The sequence below is a fragment of the Micropterus dolomieu genome, linkage group LG13 (genome assembly GCF_021292245.1).
Source record: "Micropterus dolomieu isolate WLL.071019.BEF.003 ecotype Adirondacks linkage group LG13, ASM2129224v1, whole genome shotgun sequence".
Classification (NCBI taxonomy): domain Eukaryota; kingdom Metazoa; phylum Chordata; class Actinopteri; order Centrarchiformes; family Centrarchidae; genus Micropterus; species Micropterus dolomieu.
The window spans coordinates 5,341,654-5,355,621 of NC_060162.1; the positions used below are offsets into that span (position 1 = coordinate 5,341,654).

At 38.3% G+C, this 13,968-nt stretch overlaps 1 protein-coding gene across 2 annotated transcripts in view; it reads right to left on the reverse strand.

Annotated features, from left to right (window-relative positions):
• Nucleotides 1-13,896, reverse strand: part of ap3b1a (adaptor related protein complex 3 subunit beta 1a) — a 60,861-nt gene extending 46,965 nt beyond the window's left edge. Inside the window, exons 1-5 of one of the 2 annotated variants that reach the window (XM_046066133.1) lie at nucleotides 13,556-13,896; nucleotides 4,939-5,014; nucleotides 4,751-4,825; nucleotides 858-953; nucleotides 361-521 (exon numbers count right to left, since the gene is read on the reverse strand). In XM_046066133.1, the coding sequence (XP_045922089.1) occupies nucleotides 361-521; nucleotides 858-953; nucleotides 4,751-4,825; nucleotides 4,939-5,014; nucleotides 13,556-13,686 (539 nt within the window). In that variant the 5' untranslated portion in view covers nucleotides 13,687-13,896. Of the gene's footprint in view, nucleotides 1-360; nucleotides 522-857; nucleotides 954-4,750; nucleotides 4,826-4,938; nucleotides 5,015-6,379; nucleotides 6,967-13,555 lie in introns of those variants that run through there. The other variant, XM_046066132.1, reaches the window with a different exon arrangement.
• Between the last annotated feature and the right edge of the window lie 72 nt (nucleotides 13,897-13,968).

The window sequence follows — 13,968 nt, forward strand, 5'->3', positions numbered from 1 at the left end:
AAAAGGACACTATATACAGCATACATTTCACAATCAAATAAAACGGTGCAAAATAAATATAGTGCATTGTACAACAAATCGGTGAGATCTTAGAAAGTTCAGGTTTACTACTTTGCTCATAATTTCAGCACTCATTTACCCTGTGATTCATGCCAGTCTTAGAAAGACTCAGCTGATAAGAAAACAGTAACTGCTGGGCAAAACCCCTAGTATCAACATTACCTAACATGTACTGTATTAACTTCTCAGGAATGAGTTGGTAATGAGAGTCAAGTCAAGTCAACTATTTTCTTCTGCAGCTGGGTTGCAGCCCTGGTATTTGCCAAAACCGGACACAACATTAGATACACAGAAGTATACCTGTAGAGTTTCTGGATAGCATGGGCCGATGTCTTCCTGACATATGGGGACAGGTCAGCTGCCGCCTCCTTGATGGCCAGCATCATGATGGGGACAATAATGGGGACCCGGATACTGGACAAAACCCTCAGTGCACTGGCCCGGATCATCTGGTTTGGGTCCTGCCATAAAGATATAGGGGAAAAAGAACTAGTGTCAGTGTGTGAAAGAATGTTTACTACTAATAATGATTACTGTACCAGAAGCATTTAGTTAGAGATAATATGCAAGTTTCCCAGCGGAGATTATGTACCACAGCGAGACTAATGTCTAACATCTCAGCAATTAAGAAGATAAGGCAAGAAAGACAGCAGTCTCTAGAAACGTGCATAATAAGATGCACACACTGAATAATATCCACAATATAATATCAGTAGTCCAATCTATAAAAATACAGCTTTTTACCATGTTAGTTGTAATGAAAAGAGAAAGACAGAGACAAGAAGCCGAAATGTTACCTTAAGGGCCCGCTGGAAGGTGCTGATGGATAGCAAAGCAAGGTCCTGCTGCTCTTCAGCATACCTCACCAGGTACACATATACAAGCTTCTTAAGCTGCGAAGGACAATTAAATCAAACAGCAATAAATTGAAACAGCTGTAAAGGGAATTGAATGCAGCACATGGGGGAAACAATCTAGGTGGAGTGGGAACAGTTGTGTTTTAAAACTTATGTGAGAGGATGTGCTGCGTGTTTTCAAATCTAATAAAAGACTGCAGCTATAATAATTAATAAAATGATATGAAACTAAAAGGCAAAATCTTCTCTTAGTTGAGGGAAATTTGAGTTTATTATTTCAAGGGGTGGGGGAAAAAGTTTGTATAGGAAGCTTTCCTGTCTTGATATGACAAGCTGCAGAAACACTACAGTGTTGTTTCAGGCAGAGAACGAGGTTATGTATTTTTGTTCCTTTCAGAAATTGCTATTGAATTATTCGCCCCTCTGTCTTGTGTTTTGACTTCCACACTTCTCGCAGGAAAGCCTGACATAATATTTGTCCTGCTTTCTGACGAGTTTAACTGGAGGCCAAAGGTTGCCCCTCTGCTGATCCACATCAGCTATTCAGAAAAAAAGAAGTGTTAACAGAGATGATTTCTGCTTGTAAGGCTGCGGATTATTAAATAATGGAACTGGAAAACAAGTGGTTATGAAAAATTATGATTTACTTTGGGAACTGTATATAATATAGTTTCCTTTAAGAACTGATTTAAGGTCGAGGTCAGGGGTAAGGTTACATTTTGGGTACAATCGCCGAGAGCCTAATTAGTAATCAGCTCCATGCTTTCTAATGCAGCGAGTATCGACCTGCAGCAGTGCACCACGGTTCTCAATCATCGTTCTGGTCATTACTGCTGGAATTAATGGCATTACTCACTATAAAAAGGAGACACAACCCATCTGCCCTCAAGGATCTGGTTTCTATGACCACAAAAACACAAGACTGGTTTCATTTGAACCTCTAAGTAGGCGATCAAGGTCTCGACAACTTGCTCAGAAATAAGACTCTTGTTTTTTTTAATAATTTCTCTTCATGTCACTTGAATATGAACTCGAAAGTATACATATGTATGCCAAAACATGCAAACACACACACATTCATGTATCATATGTGGTGGTAAAATGGATTGGAGCACTGATTAAATTAAATAAACTGCAGTGATATGAAATCACACAACACAGTCAATAACCTGCAATCTCTTATGTTGTTTTCTAATTAGTGGGGATCAATGGCAGCTCACAGTGACGAGGAGAGAAGGGATGAGGGTGGGAACAAGAGAAGGGGCCATTTTTAGCGAGATATACTGTAGGTGAGTAAAGTGTTTAGGAGCTAGAGAAAGAAACCGAGAGAGAAGCTCATACTACCTTAGCAGCTGGTGAATATGAGGTGGGAGAGAGGAGACGTGACTGTGGGCTCTCTACTGTCAATTACATCCACCCACCTGCTCCCCTACCCTGCCATGAGTCGCTTCGGCTGCATGCCTTGCACACAGCGCCCCCGGCTTCAGGCCCCCCACTCACATGGTGCCCCTCACGCCATCTGATTATTCTGCTGCTGCTAATCAATATTCACAGGCTCTGGGCATGGGAACCCCTCTTGAGCAGTTGTTTAGTTTTTGGTCATTCACTGGAGTAGCGTGTGCACAAGTCTGTCATGGCTACATGTTTTAGTGGTGTATTAATACAGGTACACAGTACCTTTATGCTACTGCACCAAATTATGATTTGCAGTAATAAAACTATTCTAGTTATTATCATAACTGGAGTTACTGCTCAAGTAAAGGATAGCTGCAAAACATAGGCATAGGTTTAAACTATCCTGACTTTAAATTGGCTAATAATAAGCTTAATGTTTGTAATAAGGTGAAATACCTTGGTCATTTTATCACCGATCAAAGGGCAGATGATATTTACAGGCAATGTCGCAGGATGTCTGCACAAGCCAATTTTCTCTTACGTAAATTTAGGGCATGTACATTAGGGTTGGTGTAAAGAAAGAGTTTAAAATATATTGCACACCATGCTATACTGCGCACTTGTGGTCAAATTATAGAAAGGAATGTCTACTAAAATGTAAAGTAGCATTTAACAATGCAAAGAGAATATTACTCAAAAGACCAAGGTGGTGTAGTGCAAGTGAGATGTTTGCGGCTGCAGGAGTAAGGACCTTTTATGCTGTCTTAAGAAACCTAATGTATAAATTCATGTGCCGGCTTAATGGGTTACAAAATGAAATAATATTGGCTTTAACTAACATACGGCAGAGTACTACCTGCTCCCAATCTCGTAACACTGATTATCGTTTTAAAATTATATGGTATTTTAAATTTTTCTAACCATGATTTACTATGATGGGTTTTTTATATGTACATATAAATGTATGTGCGTTTTTGGGTATGTATTTATGTATTGTTGTGGGTAAGATTTGGACCTTGAATCTGTAATAAAGTTTTGACTGCAGCAAAGGCAAATAAGACCAATAGTGCGCTAGTATTAACTGCAACGTCTCTGGTTTTATTCCAGTCAGGCGCCACTGTTGAATGTCATACCCCTCATAAATAAAGGTAGAAATGCCCCAAAAAATAAGAACGTTTAAGAGAAATTTGGAAGACAGATCTGGGATTTTGATATGAACCATTGGTCTGACCTACTTCCACCACAGAATGTATTATACACCTGAGAGGATTAATTTGCTTAGGCAAGCTTAGATCAACTGTGTAGAACAGTAGATGGGTAGAATATACCAAATTTCCAGTTATACTCATATACGGCAACTGGTGGAGCTTGTAGAAGCAGCGGCCGGTAGCTCCTTCCAACTTTGCTACACTTTTGTTCTTCATCTGTTTTTTTCTGGCTTTATTGCCGAAACACGTATCACTGGAAAAGGAAGACAAGGTTTTTGGATTAAAGGGCAGCAGACCACAATCCACCCGGTCCAAGCAGCCGGACTAAACATCGTGAACAGGCACTGCGACGGTGCGGTGATCGCTCAGAAGAGAGGGAAGAGAGGCGGGAAAGGAGCCAAGTCGAATGACAAATAAATGTACCTTGAATATATCAATTAATTTTGGTTTTGCTTTAACATGACCCCATTTTTTTTCCATTTTTCTCTATTTGCAATCTATTATTTACGATGAATAAATTTTATTTTGAGCAAAACCCACGGGAGACTACGCATTTTTATGCACATACAGTGAGTGTACAATACATCGGTAGGGCTGAACAATGAATTGTGCAATATTTTGAAAAGTGCAATATTTTGATACATACCATTACAATTGTGGCGCTACAGAGATGCCCCAGACTACACATAATAATCTCCAGATGTAAGGAAACATATGCTTGTTTGGTACAGAACCACATCACTTATATTTTTTTCAGTGAAAATGAAATGCTAAAATTACCATCCCAACTACAATCGTGACTCACATCACAATCATAAAATCTGTCACTATAAATCTCAATATAAATGTTTTTATTTATCATTCAGCCCTGTACATGGCTATATCTAGGTTTATATTACTGGCATGACTGACTTTGTTGTTGCGGAGACTTTGTTCTTACCTGGTGTTTTATCTATTCATTTTCCATTTATTCATTTAATATAATTACTCTTATCTGACCATTTCTTTTAAATTTGCCTATTTCGCTTTGTATAAGAATGTAAAATAAATCAATGAAAAGTGAAGCCAATCCACATGAGCCCATTTTTCTGTATGAGGAAGATCCCTCTATAATGTCATGAGTACCCTCATGCCGTGTCACATGAGCCTTAAATGAATCATAACAATCAACTGTAGTAAGAATAGTAATGATGATGTTATTCTGTGGTATATTTCTTAATAATGTCCCACCTCAATGTTCTTACTGGCAACGTTCTTCACAACAGCAGGAAAAAGCTCAGATGAATTTTTCCCTTTGGCAATGAGCTGCAAACATATCAAACAATAAAATTATTTTAATCCACCAATCTTATCACATATATCAAACCTAAATAATTTATTAAAAACAACGTAAATATGAATTCCCATAGTGCACTCACCCCAACAATTCTTTTCATGGCCTCCAGTTTGAGAGACTCCTTGTTGCTCTCCAGCATCTCTTTAAGGTCTTCATTCCTAAGGACAGAAAACACTGTTGTACTTATTGTGGCAAACAACAGAAAAAGCACTGCTGAGGTGACTAATCAGCTTGACCAAAGGTGCTGTGAAAGCTCCATGCACACGACATCTGTCTCAGCTTCACAGATTACAGGGGTCACACTGGCTCCTATAGGACAAACTGTATAGGAGCTAAAGTGAAACAAAACGCTGACAATGCACCGAACCAAACAGCAGGAATGTTAACATTTACCAACAGCAGCATTACAGCAATTTCTGCTAAAATTGCACTCACATGATATGACAATGCCAATTCCTTGGCTAATGCTAACACACAGTGTCATTGTAGAACTACACAGGTTGTTTGTTCCACACAGAGGCTAAACATTTAGAGAGGTAATGTCCAGAAGGAAAACAAAATGTGGGATAGAAATGCCAATGCAGACGTGAAATGTGTTTAAGCCATGCTAGCTGCGAGGCTGTAAGGATGGCAAATGCTGGTCTGTCGACCACTTTGTTCCAGCCTGGAATATCTCCACAACTTTAGCATCAATTGCTGTGAAATAAAACTTTATACAGACATTTATGGTGTTCAGAAGATAAATCTTTCTTACTTTGGAGATCCCTGGACTTTTCATTCAGTGCCATCATCAGGTCAACACTCTGGTTTATGACCAAATACCTGCTAAACTACTGACATGTCTATCAGCATCAGATGTAGGCCTACTTTGTACTTAGTGCTAATTAGCAAAGGTTAGCATGCTAAACTAAGATGGTGTCGATGGTAAACGTAAAACCTGCTAAACATCAGCATTTTAACATTGTGATCAAGTTCACATGCGGACATAGCATTTTACTGAAAACACTGCTGTGCTTAACTACAGCTTCACAGAGCTGCTAGCAAGACTGTAGACTCTTATTTCACTGGTCTGAGTGAATCAATTGTTTTAATTCCAATATTATGTTGTGACTTCCTTCAAAATCAATTAATCTCGCAGAGTTGAAGTTAAAAGACCATGAGCCATAATTTTAAATAATATATATTGCATTTTCACTGGGTTGTTTTATACTTTTGGAGGTTCAATAATCTTAATTCAAGTAAAATAAATTGCATTTTATCTTCATTTCCTTCTTAGGCTAAACAAACTGCAGTGCACCAAACATTCTGAGAAAAGTAAATAGTCACTGAGGAGTCAAGGTTCTCATGTTTTACATAATTTTTTCTTTAAGGTTTTCTTTTGAAAGACATTGCAAACTTGAGTATCCATCTGACCAACACTGTGAGGAAACAATAACCAGAACTAAATCGTACTTCAAAGAAGTAGAAAACAAAGTTTACAGTATGTTCCCATCACAGTGCTGTGGGTGATCTTACTACAGTACCCGGCTTTGTGCGACTCCTTGAGGCTACTGTTGGTGAGCGTGAGGGCCTGTTCTTCCTGACTGAGCTCAGTCTTCAGAGTGAGCTGTAAGCTCTCAGCAGACACCAGCGCAGTCCTCATGGCTCCCACTGCCTCCGAGCGCAAAGAAGATAAACCAACATCCATACCGGCTTTCTCTCCCACAGCAGTCCTCAAACACTCGAGTAAACTCAACAATCAGTACTTCTTCTGTGTGTGTGTGTGTGTGTGTGTGTTAGCCGTCTAAAGAATAGAGTCCACACACCCCACTGACTATATTTCAAGTAACTCAAGAGTGAAACAGAGCTGTGGTAATTGCTTTCCTTCAGGTTGTGCGCCCTGTTCTCCTGGCTTTATTTACAGTTGTCTTTTCGCCCCGTTCTTGTTCATAACTGTCAAAAGCTAGGAAGAGTGGAAAAAACAGCACAGGCTCCACTGGCTTGGTGCCTGTCATTCACTACTCCGTTCCTCTTCTCGTGGGCAAAAAAAATAAAAAAAAAAATAGTCACAAGATGCCCTGTCAGCTCACTAATGGCAAGTCATACTTATTCATGAGGGTAGTGCCCGCTCACTCTCCTTCTGGTCCATATTCCTTCTACCTGCCAGTCAGCTGTGCTCGACTCTTGTTAAAGTTGTTCTCCTCTCTCCTTCTAGATTTTCCTCTGGAAACTTGGCAACTCACCTGCCTTCTGGTTGTGTGTGTGACTCTGTCCCTGTGTGACTGTGGTCACTTCCCTCTAGGGGAAAAAGGAGGGCCTTATCTGCACTGGTGGGTAAACACTGCGCTACCTTTCATCACCTCCGCTGCACAATAATCCATTTTAGCTTCACACCACTGAGAGCACATACCCTGCCAAGTTTGGCTGACCGGACCAACAGGATCGGCCTGCATCACAGATAACAGCAAAAAGGCTGAATGTCAGGAAATACCCTGTAAGATGTGAATGTAACAAAAGGATTTTGGAGGGTGCAACATTTGTTTCCTGGCCTTTCTTTTGGGAGAAAACAACTGATAACCAATGTCACTTTCATACGCTAATGATTATATCACACAGTAAATATCTTCTTGTGTCAAATGTTGGAAAAGTAGGTTTCTACAATACAGTAGATAATACAGAAAATCGGTCCAAAGAGTTTTAGTTCAGTTAACTATTAGTAACTTATTCACAGATGCCAAACTTTTAATTATTTTGTAATTAACACTAGGTTTGGATTCTCTTTACATCCCGACAGCAATCAATAAATTAAATGCTCTGACACAAAATAAAAATAAAATATCTGGTAATAAGCATGGCCAATCATTTCATTTGGACAGCTGTCTACCTGCATGCACTCTGCCCGTACACTTACTGCACATGAAAATGTGTTTGGCAGTGACTTTGGATGGAGGCCTGAAGGGAGGGGGATTTCTCCAAGTTATCTACCCCTGCTTACACCAAAATTGTAATAAACCGATAATAAATCAGAGTTGGACTGTTCTCATAATTTCTTTTCATATATGAAGCCTATTGACAAAGTAGACAACTCAATGTTGTTGTTTAAACCTGCACAAATTGAGTGTTTGGCCACTTAGAGAAAGCAGAAACAAGCTAACACAACAGTGACATATTAGTATTTAAGTTTAGGTAAATAAATATTATAAAGCTCCATATTGTGATAATGAGTGAAGTTTCCACACACAAGTAGTCATGTCATCTGTTTTAACATAAAAATATTGATTATAGCAGCAGTAACATCTAAAATAATACTTCCTTTGTTGTATAGTATCCAGGTTCTTACATTAAATAGGATAAATCCCTGAATCTATAAATACTATAGTGCATAACAAACGTTAAAAGAGGCACCAAGTTAGCTTCAGCAAAACACCAATGCATCGCTCTCAATCTCTCCAGTGTCTACACATCAAAAAGCCAAATGTCTGCATCGCTTCTGGCTGATTACGAGCTTTTCAAATCTTTCCTTCCCATCAGTGCTGAGATTTATTATAATACAATTTACCCATGGCAGTCCTGAGGAATATTTATCACAAATGTGCCACATGTGTGTATCGGTCTCATTTAATGCCATGTTGAGAGAGACAGAGACACAGACAGACAGACATAACACATTTGATTTGATGATCATTATTTCAGCTTTGTATTTCAACACATTTTGGGGGGGATTTATACAAACAAGTTAAATCTTATTAGATCTTACAAGTATTTTGTTTTACGCACCCACATTTGTCACATAGAGTGTCAACTCTTGAATTCAAGTTAAGTATGAAGGACAGATGGACGGCAGAGATTAGTGTCTCCATGAAGTTATATTAGATATATCAGATATATTAGCCAGCAGTTACTTTTATCAATCTAATCATCTAGTTGTAACAGACTCACAACACAGCTAGAGCTGGATTTTATGAAGTTTGTAAACCAGGTCACTCTCCAGAACTGTAATCATTTTAGACTTAAGTCATACAAAAGTATGTAAAATGCTACAACTAAATCAAGCCCAATTCTATAATTCTTGTGGTCTGACCCGTACACCAGAATAGCTCTGCGAAACTGTGGTTAATATGGTTAACTAACTTTGTAATGTGATATTTTATAGCCCAGATTTTTAACCGGTGTGAGGTACGTCTCTGTAGCTCAGCACAGGAACTTCATACAGAAAACTGACTCCATTCATACAGAAATAAATGAATGAATGAATAAATAAAGAGTCACATTTTTTCTTAATTGATTTAAATAAAGGAACAGAGCTGTATGACACATCTTACATCAATATATCATATTGAAATATAACTAAATACCTCCCTCTCCATTTAGAAACCTTTACAGAGTTACTCTCTGTAGCTGTTGTGGAGCTTTGCATTTTTTCTACTAGTACTTTAAGGACTACTCATCCATGTTGGATTAAAGGCTGTGATAAAACATTTATTCTTGACCTTGGAAACAGTAGTTGGCAAAACAAATAGACTCTTTGTGATGTTTTATAAATAAACACCAGCAGTTACAGCGTCTGAGAAAAGACTAAAGGGGGTCATAATAGAACACGTTTATAAAGTTTAAAGGCTGATTTTTGCTCCCGAGTTAAAGTTCAAGAAACCTGACGGTTAATTGTGGTTTAACTTTTCTTTATTGTCAGAACAAACACCTGATTCAAAACAGTGGGTCACTAAATCTGAGGTAGGACATTCAAAACAATTCTGCAAATATGCATGAGTAAAATTAAGTAAAAGCTTTTTTCAGTCCCTCTTCCAACAAAATAAACATCTTAATAAAAAAAGTCCTAATTTGTGTGTGATTCAAGTGAATAAAAAAAACATTTATTGAACACTTGTTATAGAAAAAAAAATATTGTTCTTGTTTTATTGTCCTACCCTAGGCCTTTTTAAAAGGATAGACAACAAAATGAAAACGACCATAACAACTGTCATTACAACAGCCAGGAACACTAACAAACCTGCGGTATTGACGATCCTGGCAAACAACCCCATTGAGGTTAAATAGCTTAGTTTCCCTACCAGTCAGTCAGAACTGAAGAAGTCTCTCAGACGAGGGACGAAACATCTTCTAGTATCTTCAAACAAGTCTAGTTGCCCTTGACTTTAACCTTCTTTGGATAACTAACCTGGATGACTGAGAATCTTCACCGACATGCGAGTGTGTTTGTTTATGTCAAAAAATGAAGACTCAAATAGATTTCATAGATTATCTTAAATAACAGCAGAAAAATACATTGTTTAAGTTTTGATCCAGCACGCCAAGAAGCCTGGGAAAATATGCTCTGTAAAACATTTGGATCGACCTCAATAGCAGTTTGCCAAAGGGAAGGTTTGAGACAAACACAAAAAAGTCTGCAGTAATGCTTAGGTGTCAGAAAAAAAGATTTTCAATAAGATAAAGTTTACACAGAAATAGTTGTTTTCATGGATTGTGACACTGCAAAAAGGTTTTAGCTAATTACACCATAATTAGCAACGGTTTGTTGAGCTTGTTGTTTTATTTATTTATTTATATTCGTTTTATTTTTAGGGGCTGCATAAAAGATTAATAAATCTACATTCACATGACTCATGTAACTGAAAACAATACACCATTTAGAAAAACAAAAAGGCAGCGAGGGAATAATGAAGTTCTATCAAGTCAATGTGCAGCGGTTCGATCAGTGTTTTTCTACGGTAAACATGCAGCCAGCAACTAATACCAGTTTTTAGTGGGTGTGAATTAAGATTGCAAACCTTTCTAGTGTTTGAGACACTGAAAAAAGCATTACTCCAGCTCTATCTATTAGAATAATTTCCTCGTCATTCAGTCTTTTGTGGTGCTTCTTGGTTGAAATACGTCTGCTCTCTATGTGGAAAATGAAAGAGTCTCTTAACCAGATGTGTGCCCTGGACAGGATATTAACAAATGGGCAAACAGAAACTGAGCTAATAACCCTCTCCTGAAAATAAAGTTAAAGATCAAAATCTTAACTTTAAAGCAGCTCAAACACAACTGTCCATACAACGAATCCATACAACCAAACCACCAAACCACTCAGCCGCCGCAGTGAAACATCTCTTTAGTCACATCTCATAAATGAGTCACATGTTTGCATGCATAAGGCCTGGCATGGAGCTTTTAGTCAGTACGAAGAGGCCAATAAAACTACAGAACACTGCAGTAGTGGTGCAGTGCCCTTCACATGAGACAAACAAGTTAGCAACTTTAAATAGATAATAGCACAACTTAATTTGACTTCAGCAGGAGCAGCTCTCTGTTCATCCTCTACCTACTGAAACAAGCTGGGACTAACTTCAATTAACAAATATGCAACACACATACATGCTGAGGAGGACAACGTTTGTGTGCTACACTAATACGGGATACTTGTACTGGCACAGCTCAGGATGCACAGGATTAAGCATTGTGAATTGTTTCAGACAGACATGAGCAAACAGAAGCATCATTCATGCCCTCGGCCCCGAGTAAGGCAAACATATGACCTCCCCTTGCTTCGCTGGGTAGATGGTCATGTGAGACCGCTTAAACGTTCACTTCAGCGTACTAAGCAACATTTAACATGTTGGCAAAAAGAAAGGGATTAAAATGACAATGATAGGAAAAATCTTACTCAAAACAACTTAAGTCAGTTTAAGTTCACAGAAACAGATTTTAGGAAATTTAGTAACAGCATTGCTTGTTAAATGAAAAACATAAAAGCCTTTATTGGCTGCTAAAAAACAGACTGAGCAGCACAGATCTACACATGTGGAGCTGGTGTGGTGTGCAGCCACTCAGAGAGCATGAAACCAGAGTAGCTAAGCAGCAAACACTGCTTTATTTCTTCTTCTTTTTTAACAAGAAATTACAAAATACAAAGGATGGTTAGACTGATGATTGGCTGCCCTCTAGTGGCAGGTTTCTCAGATGAAACTGATTAAAAAAACATGCTGACAATCCAGTTTCAGTTTTATACAACTGACAGGTTGATTAATGAAACATGGTTTTGACAAGCTAATGTAGAAGCTAACCGTCATGTGATGTTAATATAATGGTATCACATGTGTCTTTACAGCATTTCTCCTCTTTAACAACTTCACCTGGAAAACACAGACAGACTTGGACACCTACATGGCTATGTCATAAACTAATTTGATGCGTTGGGTCCAAAAGGTCTTGTGTCTTTGCAAATTCGAGTAGCTCAAACTCTGAACATGTAAATTTAAGTACAGATCATTCTCTTCCTATCTACCCACACCCGGGTGTGATAAAGCACAGAGAATCAGAAGGCCGGGCATAAAAACAGGTGGTTTGCAGAGAAATTCAAACAGGCCACAATTTCACAAGTTTATAGGAATGCAATACCCTGTTGCTCTTCTATAAAAATACAAATTTCTAGGATGAAATAAACACATATAAATAATTAATAATAATAATTTATAATAAAATTAATAATTTATACATCAATATATATAGAAAATATATATATTTATAATAATAAATTAATAGTTAAATAATTCTGTGCTAGTTAAATACATATCATAATGATAAATGAAATATAGTGGAAATATAGGGTTTTGGTAATAGGCTATTTTCCAAATGACATCTGAAAGAAAAAAGAAAAAGCATGCTAACACCTTCCTCAAAAAAGTAAGAACCTCACTCATTGATAAAAGCAGACTTTACTGTGTTGGCAGCATCTGCTCAACACCTCCAGTCTCCAAACAGAGACAACTTCTTCTGTCTGCCTATACTGTCCAGACGTGTGGAGGCCTGTGCAGAAAATAACAGCTGTACTCATTTAATGACTGAACTAGTTCAAGATTTGTTTACGGACGCTGATCTAGAAGACTTTGTTATTTGGATTAAGTTAGACCTTTCCCAATGCTATTTCTTACAAACTATGAAAAGTGTAAACTCTACTCAAACTTAGTTTATTGGCCAGCCCACCTGGGTTTATAGGACACCATACATTCAGATCAGATCATAAAGCCCGATCCAAGGTGCCTCCTATACATTTTCATTCAATACTATAAAAAAGTAAACTTGAACATAAATCATATCCTCAGGGCCTTAATTTTCTCCAACATAGTTTATAAAACACTGGACATTTACTATATAATTCTTGAGAAACCAGCTTAAATACCCATTAAATTGTCTCCATCATCTCACCACCTTCTTTTCCAGGCTTTAGAGAGAAATTTAGCAATCCTAAAAACATCACAATTAAACAGTAAACTAGTTTGTACAGCACAAATAGACACTTTTTCTTCCCACTAAACCCACAATTACACAGCTCATAATACATTCTGCTTTCCTCTTGAATTTTTTGAACCTGCCAACCTCAATAGAGGAAGAATACCACTTCTTCTCAACTGTGCAAGTAAAGATCTTTGGCTTAAAGAAGATATATATACGCTGTATAAACCTGCTACCTATCTCAACGGGCAAAAACAGATACACAATGGTTAAACGCCCCCCAAAAGGTAACCTAAACACGCAGTATTTGGGTAACTTTAACAAACAGTGCCATGACACACGGCTAACAGTCAGTGCCTAGCTTGTTGATGGTGGGTCTTCCTGGCCTCTAACTGGAAGTTAGCCGCATAAAGTTAACAATAACCACAAAACTTCACCACAACACAGCAGCGCTGACAGCAGACGGGACACGTGCTAAGCTAGCTTACTTTTTAAAGTCGGTGCTGAAGAGTCCGAAGGCAGCTCCGGAGCTGGAGGTGGTCGGGGTGCTCTCCTGACCTGCTTCCACCGCAGCCTCCGCTCCTCCTTGGTCGTTGTACAAGACGGCTGTTGTCGACATTGCTTAAACAAAGTGCACGATAATTAAATCTGCTCCTCTTCCCGATGTTTAAACTGCTCATAAACGTGAGGATATGTTAGTGTAACGTGGCGTTTAAAGTTCCTGCAAAGCCAAACTTTCTTTAAGATTTCACCCAACTTTCTTTTACACGCAGTTCCGGAAGTGTGAGCTGGATAAGTTGGTGTCACATGACAGGGCACGTATGCTGCATTGAGGTGCTCCTCGGATCTTCCGACTTCGGTGTGTTCATGTGCTTTAAATCGGAATGTGGAAATAACACGA